At 37.1% G+C, this 13,855-nt stretch overlaps 1 protein-coding gene across 1 annotated transcript in view; it reads right to left on the reverse strand.

Moving 5' to 3' along the window:
• Positions 1-12,961: 12,961 nt before the first annotated feature.
• LOC149784893 (cysteine-rich venom protein ophanin-like) overlaps positions 12,962-13,855 on the reverse strand; it is a 37,703-nt gene continuing 36,809 nt past the window's right edge. The window contains exon 10 of the mRNA XM_089931263.1: positions 12,962-13,233. Coding sequence (XP_089787389.1) covers positions 13,118-13,233 — 116 coding nt within the window. The 3' untranslated portion in view covers positions 12,962-13,117. The remainder of the gene's footprint in view (positions 13,234-13,855) is intronic.

The raw sequence follows: 13,855 nt of genomic DNA on the forward strand, positions 1-13,855 counted from the left end.
TGCTGTTACACTGTATCCAAAAATACGTTACCTTGCTTTAAAACTGTATCAAATCCTTACTTCTGCTTTTACACTGTATTAATAAATACCGTACCTTACTTTCACACTGTATCAATAAATACCTTACCTTGCTTTTAAGCTGTATCAATACCTTATCTTGCTGTTACACTGTATCCATACCATACCTTGCTTTTACACTGTATTGATACCTTACCTCTGCTTTTACACTGAATCAATAAATACTTCATCAGGATTGTACGTACGAAATCCATAGAGACAGGTTCAAATGCTTCTAATAACCAGCATAACCAGAGAGGAAATCCTGGGAAATATTTTTCTTTAAAACTCTCACCATATGCAAACTATAAACGTTGTAGTGTCCCACATACAAGGCAGACAACATCTTACTATTGACGTTGTATGGTCCGTCGATGCGTTTACAATTTCAGACCGAATTAAGTTTCCTCTTCAGTCAACACGTTATCCTTTGGTGCCACCATCGAGTGAACGACATCCATCAAGCAGAATATTTGTGCGAGTGTAATTGCCCAATCATACAATTTGTAGGTGTGAAGAAACACAATGCAACTGTTTGGGATATTGGAGTAGTGTCCTTCCTCTATGGGGGTTAACTCCAGAGGCTTGCCATGGAAATCTCCTCGCAGATTCCGCTTGGTACGCAAAGGAATCTTGATATTAACAGCAGAGATGGTGAACAGACCACTTGCTGGAAGGTCCATTTTTGAAAAATAAAGCTTCCTAAGAAAACAAAATAAAAAAATAAGGTCAATAGCGTAAAACCAAAGCCTCTAACTGACCGAAAGTTTCTCTAATTGGGTTAGTTTTTTGGTTACTTCATTTTTGTCGTTCGTGTTTTTCTAAATTGTAGTGCTTGTTTTTGTTTACTAGTCGGGACACTTATTAATAATGGAATTTTAAACTAGTAGATTAGCTCGAGAAAGATTAGAAGCAATTAGGAAATATTTTCCTGTTCATGATGCTGTCTAACAAATACTGCAAGAACGTCAAGAAGCACAAGGTGAATATGGAGAAGAAAATAACAATCTCTTAGAGCGGTTACAAAGGCTACTGAGAAAGTTGCATAAGTTACTGAGAGTCTTCTTCCAACGTTAAAACAAACTGCTGAGCAAACTGAAAAGGTAGCAAGAAGATCCAAACAGACTAAAAGATTTTAAAAGATCGTCAAACTGAAATAGTTGCTGATCAACCTCCTGGCAAGGGAGAAGATATCTTGAAGGTATTGGTGAAATAAAAAAGGATTTTGAACCAAAACTAAAACCTAAAGTAATAAAGACAATATTGCATCGATTAAATTTTGTAGAGAAGGTGCTGTTGAGGAACTTAGAAAAGGTAAGGAGGAAAATTATGGTAGTTTTTTCTTTTCTTCAGACAAATATGATTTTAAAACCTGAGTATGCTGGTGCAAATATTGATAATTTTTTAAAATGGGTATATCGCATATATTACAACAAAGGACAGGTTAGAGATGATGAAATACTATATCAGCGATATATTACAGAGATAAATAGATTGTATGGAGAGTCACAAAAACAACAACCTCCTCAACCTCCTAACCATGAACCTAAACAAAAAAGCAAAAAGAACCTCAACCTGAAGTTTCTCTTCAAGATAAATTGACGAGAAAAGGTTTAAATGCTATCGCGAATGCAAAATCAGAAGAAGTTTATGATAGTAATGCAAATTATCAACCTGAAGTTTCTCTTCAAGATAAATTGACGAGAAAAGGTTTAAATGCTATCGCGAATGCAAAATCAGAAGAAGTTTATGATAGTGATGCAAATTATCTACGTATAGGTTAATATGCAAGAATGAAATATGTTGATTCTTGGACAAAAAAAAGATGATTGGGTTAGAGATTATTTCCTATCTCTAATAATCAAGATTTTCTCAAAGATAATGATCCTGATTTTGAAAAATGTAAGAAAGAAGTAAGAAAGAGAGAACAACCAAAACATCTACAAGTTATAACTGAAGCTCAACCACAACAAATTCCTCAAATTCCACAACAACGACAAAAATAAAAACTACCAACTAAATCTAAATCTCAGATTCCTCAACCTTCTAGTGCTGAAATTGCTGAAGTCAAACTTACATCTAAACGTTTAGAGGTTCTCAAGTTTGAAACATGATATTGCTGCAAAATGTTATGAAAGAGATAAATATTTAAAACTTGAAAAAGATGATTGGACCTAAAACAGTACTTTAGTCAGTTTAGGTTAATCTGCGGATAGTCCACAAAATCAGCAATCATTTCGTGATAATGTGAGAAAGAGTGAAGTAAGCTTGTTTGGAAAACCTGAGCCAAAAATCGGAAGTGGAATAGAAATTGTCCTGATAGTGTTCTTGCCGATGTTAATCGACTAGACATTTTGACTGGAGGAAAAGGCGCAGGAAATAATTCTCCAGAAATTATTAATTAATTATCTGATATTTGTCGAAGATTATTTACAGGTGGTATTATGGATAATACAATTTATTATTCTCTCATTAATTAAATTCTTGATGATTATCACAGCGACGGAAAACAATTAATTAATCAGCATGTAATTTAAAAATGATTATACACATTGCTCAACGTGGGCCTGTAATAGTTCGCGTTTACCAATGGACAAAGCGATTTACGGAGATGGACATGGTGATGTCCATATGGGTTTATTCAGAAGGATGGCTCCAAAAGCAATACCGATTGCAAAACAATTAGGGATGAAAACTAATGAAACTATTCGAAATAAAGCATTAAGTTATGTTGGTTTATGTTGCCGATAAAGCATTTCCGAAATCGAAAAAAGATTAGCCCAATTAGTAAGAAAAAAACCACAGCCAATAAAATTACCCAGTACTGAAATTATGCCTGCAAATATCAGAAAAATAATGAGTCAAGCTGCCAATCAAAACCTAGTAGAGATGGCTGCTAATTACAAATTAGCAAAGTTAACTAATGAAATTATGCCGACAAATACAAGTTTTATTTCAGGAAGTTGTCTTCATGTTAGACGAAGATGGTTATAATATGATGTTCAAGTGTATATACGATTCAGCGTTTGAAATGGATGCCCCGGTTCTTAAACATGAATCTGTTCGCGATTATCAATAGTAGTCTTATGAAGCACGTGTACCAAATTGTACCTCCGCTAGAGAGGACACTCCAGCGTCGTCGTACGGCGTCGGGAGAACACGGGAAGTAGCAGTTTACCAGTTCTAAGTCAAAGCTCGATTGGCGTAGAGCTTGGTGCCAGGGTTACTTCCGAAGTCGAGAGAGATCACCATGTCTCACTAGACAGCTACCACCCGCCTCGATCTGGGCAGCCCCCAGTCAGTAAGATGCTGCCCGCCATAGCCTGCCTGCTTCATTTGGTACGTGGAGCCTAAAGAACCATCTCGACAAGTGGGCTACAAATTCCGCAACAGGAAAGACTCAAGGAAGAAATAAGAAGACTTAAGCTCTTCGTTTTGGAACACCAGGACCTTATGTCTTGGATTGACCGCTGACTTACAGCAGATCGACGATGCACGGAAGACTGCCTTCATTGACAGAGAACTCTCCCGATTGAACATCGACATTGCCTGCCTCCAGAAGACCCGACTGGCTGACAGCAGCACCATCAGGGAAGCCAACTAGTCCTTCGTTTTGAAAGGGAAGCCCTCCGATGAAAATAGGAAACAAGGTATAGGCTTTGCTGCAAAGAACACGCATTCATTGAACCTCCCTCATCAGGTAATGAGAGAATCCTTGCTCTCTGGCTGTCAGTAGCCTTAGGCCCAGTCAACATCTGCAGCGTGTACGCCCCAACCCTCTGCTCCACCCACGAGGAGAAAGATAAGTTCGATGAGGCTCTAGATCAGGCAATATCTAGTATCCACAACATTGAAGACCTCTACCTAATAGGAGACTTCAATGCTAGAGTGGGAGTTGACCACGAGGCATGATCACGGAAGGAGCAACATCAACGAGAATGGTCAGCGACTGCTGAAGATGTGCTGCTTCCACAGACTATGTGTGACCAACACTTTGTTCAAATGGAAGGAGATTCAGCAGGTGTCATAGAGACACCCACGTTCACGCCACTGGCACCAGCTAGACCTCATCAGCACCAGGCGTGCGGAACTAGCCAGTGTCATCCCCACCCGTAGCTACCACAGTGCCGACAGCGAGACGGACCATTCCCTCGTGGCCATCAAGGTGCAAATAATACCCAAGAAGCTGCACCACGCCAAGAAGAAGGGTCGCCCACGAATCAACACCTACTGTACAAGCAACCTCGAGAAAACACAGCAATTCAACAGCAAACTGCAGGAAGCTCTCACCAAAGCTATACCTGATGTCACCATCGACTCCAAGTGGTCCCAACTCCGTGACTCTGTGTACAATCCAGCCATCACTGCTTAGGGAAGAAGGAGCGTAAAACTAATGACTGATATGAGGCCAACTGGGAGGAGATGGAGCCCGTGACTGAGGTAAAGAGGAAACCCCTCATGGCATACAATGCTGCACCTAGCCCCAGTACATTAAAAACCTTCAGGACTTCCAGGAACAACGCCCAACAGACCGTCCGCCTCTGCACCAACACCTACTGGATGAACATAAGCACCATTATACAGATAGTTACCGACACCGGGAATGCAAGAAGAATGTATGAGGATATAAGAAGGCGACAGGCCCCTACACCTCCAAGACTGCTCCCTTCAAGTCCAAGACGGGTGAACTCATCGCAGACCAGGATAAACAGCTGCAGCACAGGGTTGATCACTATCTCGAGCTGTATGCAGCCCTAAATATCGTCAACGACACCGCCCTGGACTTCATCCCATTCCTGCCAGTCATTGAGGAACTAGACACACCGCCCACCTTGGAAGAGCTTGGAAAAGCCATCAATTGCCTTGCCTGCGGAAAGTCTCCTGAAAGCAACGGCATTTCGCCTGAAGTCCTCAAGAGTTGGAAATCAGCAATGCTGCACCCCCTACACATACTCCTCTTCCTCTGTTGTGAACAATGACACATTCCCCAGGATATTCGTGACGCCAACATCGTCACTTTGTACACGAACAAAGGAGACTGTAGCGACTGAAAAACTACCGGGGCATCTTCCTCCTCTGCATCGTCGGAAAGGCTTTCTCCCTTGTTGACTTGACGCGTTTGCAGCCCCTAGCCTTCCGCGTCTACACAGAGTCCCAGTGTGGCTTTCGAGCCGGTAGGTCCATAGTAGACATGATCTTCTCACTACGCCAGTTGCAGGAGAAGTGTCACGATCAGCAGATTCTCCTGTACATCGCCTTCATGGACCTGACGAAGGCTTTTGATCAGATCAGTCGGAGTGGACTCTTCAGACTCCTGCTGAAGATCGGCTCTACACCCCCGACTGCTCGCTGTCGTCACGTCGTTCCTCGAGAACATGCACAGCACAGTGTACTTCAATGGAGCAACATCGGAGGACTTCCTAGTCATCAGCGGATCCAAACAAGTCTGTGTCCTTGCGCCGACGCTCTTCGCCTTCTTCTTCTCCACTCTTCTCCAGTACGCCTTCAAGGACTTTAGCGAGAGAGTGTACATCTATACAAGGGCTGACGGCAAGCTGTTCAACATCGCCCGTCTCCATGCTAAGACTAAAGTCACAGAGGTCCTCATCCGTGAACTGCTCTTCGCCGACGATGAAGCCCTGACATCATACACGGAATATGGACTTTAGCAGCTGCTATGACGCATCTCCCACGCCTGTAAGGAGTTTGTAGCTGCACAATCTGGAGCTTCACAATCCTTTCCCGTAGACGGACTGACGCCAAAAAGTACCAAATCAGCGTGGACGAATTGAGGAAAAAATTCAAGATACAAGCAGATATGTATTACCTGCTGAAGCTTTTATTGAAGTAGAGGGAAAAATTGTAACAGGCGTCGTCGCTAATACACCATATGGAGCTAATGACATTGCTGGTTTTGTTAACAATGGTATTATGGCGCTGTTTGATATCGCTACGTACATGATAGATGGAATAATTATTGAAATAATTCAAAAAGACGTTGATTTTGCTACAACGATATTAAATTTGGCTAGATATTCAGATGATTATACAAGATCAGATGGTCCATCACTAATGTTCGCCAAAGGTAACACTGATCATCCTAATCCCAGACCGTATAATATAAGACGAACAAAAGACTTTGGAAACGCCAATGATGCTGATGTGTTGTCGGTGGTTCATGGAAGCTATCCAAACTACAACTTAGGAATTGCTATCCGTAAATCAATGTTAAACGGAGACCGTAGAAGATTTTGATGCGCAATTACGTTATCACATAGTTTTGGATTTTGTAGAAATGTCAGAAAAGTTATCTTTGGAGCGAACCATACAGTTGTACTCGTGAGAAAGGTTAAAAATAATGATGCTATTTGGCAACCAGCCGCTGCTGCTGCTGGTAAAGTAATATTATTCAAACCTTCACCGTGGATGCCAGTAATGACTCCAAGAATTGATGAAGAAGAAAGAGTAATTAGTTTTATGAATTCAGGTGGAAAATCATTGTTATCATGGTTGATTGTAACAACAGATAGCACTCAAAGTAATATTAATGGATTATTTACATTTACATGGCATTTAACATCACAACAATGAGTTTCTGCACCGAGGCATATATTTATCGCTTTACAAGATACTGATCGACTAGATAATTAAGAACGTAGCCATATGATATTTGACAAACTTTGAGTTAGTGAAGTTTATTTACGGATAAATTGACATCAAGAACCATCTGAATAGAACTATGTAGCACGTGCATATCATCGTTTAACGACATTTATGGGGCGTGATCAAAATATAGATACTGGTTTACAAATATCACAGTCAGACTTTACAACACTGTATCTGATCTGTTATTTTTCATAGAGCATATATAATTATTCAAACAATCTGTCGTTGATATTCATTTTATAGCTCGCTTAAGCCCAACTGGTGATGATAATTATAGAACTTTTGCAGTTATACTCAGCGATAAAGCAATGTTACTTGAAGGCACTGGCGGACGAATGCGAGTTATGGACGTACCGATAGAAAACGTAACATTTTCAGTTGAAAATAACCTATTAGTTATACAAATATATCATAATGTTAGTGTCAGTCTGTCACCTGGTCAGATTAAAAAGCTTCAATCAAATTCAGCAAAGAACTGTGGAATAAAAATGTCACTAAAAAACGATCAGGTCACAGGTGGTCAAAATTAACTATCATTGTCAGAACGTCAACTCAGACATTTCAATAGCGCCAAACAATAAAAAAACAGGCATTAAATTCAATCTTTCTTCTGGTGCAGTTGAAGATTCAATTAAAACAGGCGGTATATTTCCACTTCTTGCAACTATACCAGCGTTAATAGCCGCTGAAGCCACATATGTTGCTAACGCAGCTGCACTTGGTGCTGTTAAAACTGCTGCTGGAATGGCATCAAAAAAAGCAATAGGACAAGGATTTAAGAAAGAGGAAGGGGTCTAGGATTACCAGGAACTCTTTATCGATACGGAAAAGGTCTGAAAATGCCAGGAACAATTCGCTAATTCGTCCGATGTCAAATTTCGATTTACTTGATGCTACTAAAATATTAAATATAAAAAATATCGTAGGTGTTTTATGCGTGATCAATTACAAAAACAACCAAACAAGATTGAAACAGATATCATTTATCTCGATAATAGTTCTGGTCCTGGTACTCATTGTGTGGCATACGCGATTGATACACTTGGAATTATTTATTTTGATTCGTATGGGTTGGCCCCACCAAAATAATTTTTAAATTACGTAAACACAATAAAAACTCCAGTCTGGTAATCAACATTAACAACACAAACAATAACCGATCCACCAATATGTGGCCGTGAAGTGATTTCTGTACTCGACGCTGTGTCATGACGAATATTACATCCTCATAAAACCGTTCACGATTATACAAGTAGACGCGTCGTTTTAAACAGATCTTAAAGTTTAATGGTTGATATTTAAAGAAGATCTTCATCTAAACAAAACCAAAAAAAACCTACGGAATAACTCATGATAATATAAGTAAGCAGATTTGTGATGAAATACCTGAATTATTAAATTTTGCAAATGTAGATCAAAACGAAGCTGTTGTATTTCAAGATAAGCAAGGAAAATTAAAAGCAAGCAATCTTTCATTGAAAGATATCATCGTTAAAATTAATGGAGTAACTAAAATAGCATAGCTGTGTTTGATAATAATGAAAAAATTAAACCCGGTGTTATCGTGTCAGCGATATTAGATAAAGTTCGTAGTCGAGTACACAAATCCGCTGATACAATGACTGGCTCCCTCAGTATGTCTAATAATAAAATTATTGGTCTTGGAGAAGCAGAATCAGACAATAAAGCCGTAGCGAAGAAATATATCGATAATAAAAACCTTCCAATGATAAACTCGTTATTTTCAGTTAATAATGAAATGACAACATTTAGATATGATTATAATACTCATGTGAACATTTTTTTGAATTATCGCAAAATGCTTGTCCTGACTCTACTGTATATACTACACTGTCGGTAATTTATTTGCTTTCGTTAAATACCAACAATTGCTGGTCAGATGTTCAGCAGCACAGTGCCTCAACGACCACACTAGGTCATGAGACTGATGATGATGATGATGATGATGATGATGATGATGATGATGATGATGATGATGATTGATGAGTTCTTTTACAAACCAGCAATTGTTGCTATTTAACGAAAGCAAATAAATTACCGACAGTGTAACATATACAGAAGAGTCAGGACAAGCAATATGGTCACCACTTAATAAATACATCAAACATCGCGCTGAGGTTACCGGTATATACAGGCATTCAATACTTTGTGTTACAAAATTTTTGTAATATCTACTACAATTTCACGGCGTTATCCACTAAATGGATCCTCTGGATTTATGTTATTGATGTTGGAGCATAACGACGAGGAAAAATTTACTATGGAACCCGAAGAAACAAAATTAATTTGTTATTAGTGTCTTGAAATAGTAGATAATTCCCACCTACTTAAAATATAATGAGCATTCCGATCAACGTTCAACGTGCAGCGCAACATTACAAAAATAATCAAGCACGTGAATGACAAAAAATAAACTAAAACCTATCCTTGACGAGTATACAGTAAAAGTAAAAAAAGTATCGCAGACGTGTAGTCGTTCTTAACATAATTGTGTATTCGGCGTCTGCTGTTATTACTTGAATCGGTTTATTGTTATCAACAATCACACCATCACTAGTGATGGCAGCAGCAGTTGTAACAATTTGTGTTTCAGCTGCAACAGCAATTGCTTGTCTTCTTAATATTACTGCAAGAAAAATATGCACGTGTACAAACACAAAATTAATAAAATTACAAACAGCGACACTAGCATACTCCAAATTATCCTCGTTATTATCATCAAGCCTTCGTGATGGAAAAATATCAGATTTTGAGTTTACAGAGATGATTAAAATCTACAGAGAAGCAATGACTGTGATAGAATCCACTCCTGATTGGGAAAATCTGGATTTAAATAATGTCGACTCCGAACGAATTACTACAACAGATTGTCTTTAACTCAACTCCGTCAAAAACAACGATGATATGAGTGAATTAAACTAATCCGGAATTTAGTGTTAAATTTCCAGCTATAATTCTAGCGAGAGAAATAGAGCTAGCACAATTACAAGTATATAACAGCTGTCCAAATATCAGATCGAACTCGTTCGGTGGATTATCAGCAAATAACTCGCTTGTGTTTGGAAATAAAAAATAAAGATGATAACTCCTGATTGGCATGTTTTTGGAATTCCAACAGGTAGTTATCAAATTGAACAAATCAACGATGAATTCCTGCAAAGAACCAAATCTTTATATATTCGCAAGATTGTGTTGTAGATATTCATCCATCGTGAATCCGGTCTGTTTTACTTTGGCCAGAAATTTCGCCAGAATATCATAGACCACCAGAAGCAAAGTTAAATGAATTTCTCACAGATAAAAAAATACTTATAACAATTCCAAAATATCGAAATGAACTTCCATGGCAGTTTGTGGAAAGAGAGAGAATAAGTTTTCAGGGTGGTCCAGAACATCCTGAAAACTATTTTTCGGCAACTGACGGTAAAACTATAAAACATTTGGTAGAACTGTATATGATATCCATCAAAATACCTTATCCATATATCGGTATTTTTTTAAAAAAAAACATTACCTGATAATATCAAACTTGAAAATGAACGCGTATTTAATCAAGAAAATTATTTAATAGTATTATACAATATTATAGTAACGATGTAAAACAACAAATCATTGAAACAATACTACACTCAAATAAAATTGTATCAGATATTGAATATGCCAACTATCTTATCACTGAAGAAGTTATTTTAGATGAAAAAATAATAAACTAATATACTAACTAAAATAAGTATTTCTTAATCATTATAACAAAAAACAGATGAATTAGAATTACCAAAATTTGTAATAACAAAATTTAGAACTGACAAACAAAAAATCAGTCAACGATCTTATCAATGAATACTTTTCTAAAATTATTGAATCATGGAGAAAACTAAATCCACCGGCAGGTATTTTCAAACATAACAATGATCGTTACGGTGGTGGCAGACATATTTCACAAGGAATTGTAAATATAACATTAACAATCGCAGTCAATCTTGTATGTGATACAATTGATGGCAGCTATCAAATAGATCTTGCAAAATCTAGTCAGGCTCAGCAAAGATATATTTTATATACATTTGCACCTCAAGTACCTCCCGGATATTTGATCGTACAAGAGCATATTAATCCTGTTTATCTACGTTGTCATAAGCTGTTATTATCAAGAATACATTTCAAACTTACTGACCAATCTGGACATTTAATTGATTTAAGAAATTAAAATCTGAATATAAATCTCTGCATAAAATCATAACGATTTCATGTGTATATTCAAATTATCGAGAAAGAAAATTGTACAAGTCAAATTATTGTTTTTTATTTCTCAGGTAGAATAAAGAAAAAGGGTAATTGACCACGACCCCAATTGCCATAATTTTCATTTTCATCGGTAAGATTTTCACTACTTTAACTTTTTTCATTGTTACCTGACATAAACTATTTCAACTACTTCACGAGCGTGTTAATCATTTTTTCGTTTCGTATTCTTGAGCTAATTCTGATCTAATTTTCTCAATCACGCTTGAGAGAGATACGAATTTTTTAACTTCTGTATCTTTTACAGTACCAAAGATTGGAACATAGCCTGTTGTATCTGCTTTATAAATCTATGTTCCGCTGGTAGTGTATATCTATGATATCTATCTTCAAATTTATGTGCCTGTAATAATTTAAAATCACAAATAAATTTTTCTGGATCAAGTTGAATTTTTATACCGTTGTTTTCGCGTCAGCATTCATTATAGATATACAGCGTATTTTTTTGTATTAAGCTATTTACAGTGTATATACAATATACAGTCTTAAATGAGATCTAAAAATAACTACCGCATTACAAAGCGGGCGACTGATTTAACAGGAACGAAATTAAGATGTAAATATCCTTTCACTAGTTTGAACTATTACAAAATTATTTTACTTCACTGATACTAATTATCACACAGATGATTGTATTACTCGATATTTGTATATAATTAGTTACGATGACAAAAAATACGTGGTCAATGACGCAGCAAAAAGCGAAATAACTACTTAATTACTCCACCGGAGAGAACTTATCTTGACAGAGTTATCTCCCTTCAACAATTATAACCTCTCTCTCTCTCTCTTTCTCTCTCTCTCTCTCTCTCTCTCTCTCTCTTTCTCTCTCTCCCCATATATCCACGGTTTTCTTTTGTTTTTCATACCAGTTCATTTATAACCATAGAGTAAACATGAAAATTGATTCCGTTCGCATTGTGTCATGTGTTGATTTTATAATTGTTAATATGGACATTCTTGTCATTGCTTGCTCGTCGCAGTAACTCCGGGGCCCCGAGTGGCCGAGTGGTCTAAAGCGCTCACCGTTCCGGATCACTGCCATCTGACCTCTTTCTGCGTGGGTTCGAGTCCAAGGCTCGGCTAGCGTGGGTACGTATGAAAGCCTACCAGTAGTTTCTCGTGGGTCAGTGGTTCTTCCCTGGGTTTTCCAGGGTTCTTCCTCCCCCAGTTATACTGGCCACCATGTATAGCCTATCTTGTGCTGAAAAATGGCGCTAAACCCTAGAACAACAACAACAACAACAGCATTAATTCTATAGTGACAACATTGGATTTAGAGCGTATAGTATGTCTGGTATCGTAACCACAAGTATATGCATATTCAAACGCCAAGGGCGAATCTTAGTTTTATATAACTACAGTAATGGCATCTACATTTAAGGATTTAAACACACACACACACACACACACACACACACACACACACACACACACACACACACAGAGAGAGAGAGAGAGAGAGAGAGAGAGAGAGAGAGAGAGAGAGAGAGAACTGTAATAAAAGATGAGACTGCGAAACGTTTAATAATTTTTGTTGTTATTATACTACATTAAATTACCCGAAACTCTCTATAAAGCTTCCAGCATTTGACATAAATATACACACTTGTACTATTACTAGATAAATCTTCCTGAGATTCAAGAAAAGTGATTTTAAAAAGAAATATGCGCTTGAATTAAAAATTTGTAAATACATTTTGGAACGATGTTCACACAACTTATTTCTAACTTTGCCCATTCATGTCTTCAAGTGTTCTTATTTAAGGTTGTAGAAGCTGATTTACCAAAAACAATTGAAGCAAATAAAATTTGAATGATTTGTGCTTAATAAGAAATACAACCAAACTATGCATGTATGTTTCAAATATTTATTAAGAAATGTTTCATATTTTAAATAATTTGCTTCTTTAACATAAAAATCTCAAGATTCGATTAAACAGTATTGACGTTTAACCAGAGATGATGCACACAACAAATAAATGGATTTTGCTTCTTTTTTCTGTCCTATACCATATCAACACATGGCAGCCTTCTTTGACAAATACTAGAATTCATAATTCTTACAGTACTAATGAATATAGATACCAACGACCACAGAAAATAAAAGAGCAAATAATCCAGTTGATGTTTGCACTGAAGAAGCCGGTAACGGGACACTTCCTTCTTTATAACCAACTCCAGCATCTGCAAAATAATGCATGAATCCTGAGCTTATGCATTTTAGTTTATCGTCCATTTGTATGGGAAAATGTACTTATTAGCTTTAATTGAAAAATAGTTATACATTCTGAATATTTGACTTTCGAATGGCGATAGATATATTCAAAAGTACCGATAATTTTGAGGCCTCATTAAAGTCATCAATCAACAGAGAAGGAAGAAAGCTTCTTAAATACACTTCTTGGCGATATCCGAAATACCGACGAAACTTTATCTCCCTTATCGTGGCCTTTAGGTTTTGCAAGTTCAAACCAATCAAAAATATTCATATTCACAAATATCCGTATTTATACATTTTTGCTAATTCCGTATTTAGTTATTAAAATATCCCTCAATTGTCCGTCTTCAGTACGGAAGCCTGACAATGACTGAGTCATCTTGAAATATAAAGTTCTTTGGGAATATCCCGAACGGTATCGTGAATAAATGCAACACTTTTTGCAAATATTCGCAATATCTTTAGCATATATTTGAATTTGTATTGTAAATATTCGCAGTAATGCTTTCTTCTATGTGCCAGTATGACGATGGCTTAAGTAGTTAAGGATGTATTAACAGGTATTAAATTTCGTAAATATAAATGTTT

This window comes from Sinohyriopsis cumingii, chromosome 13, assembly GCF_028554795.1.
Source record: "Sinohyriopsis cumingii isolate HCF-2022 chromosome 13, ASM2855479v2, whole genome shotgun sequence".
In the NCBI taxonomy this organism is placed as follows: Eukaryota; Metazoa; Mollusca; class Bivalvia; order Unionida; family Unionidae; genus Sinohyriopsis; species Sinohyriopsis cumingii.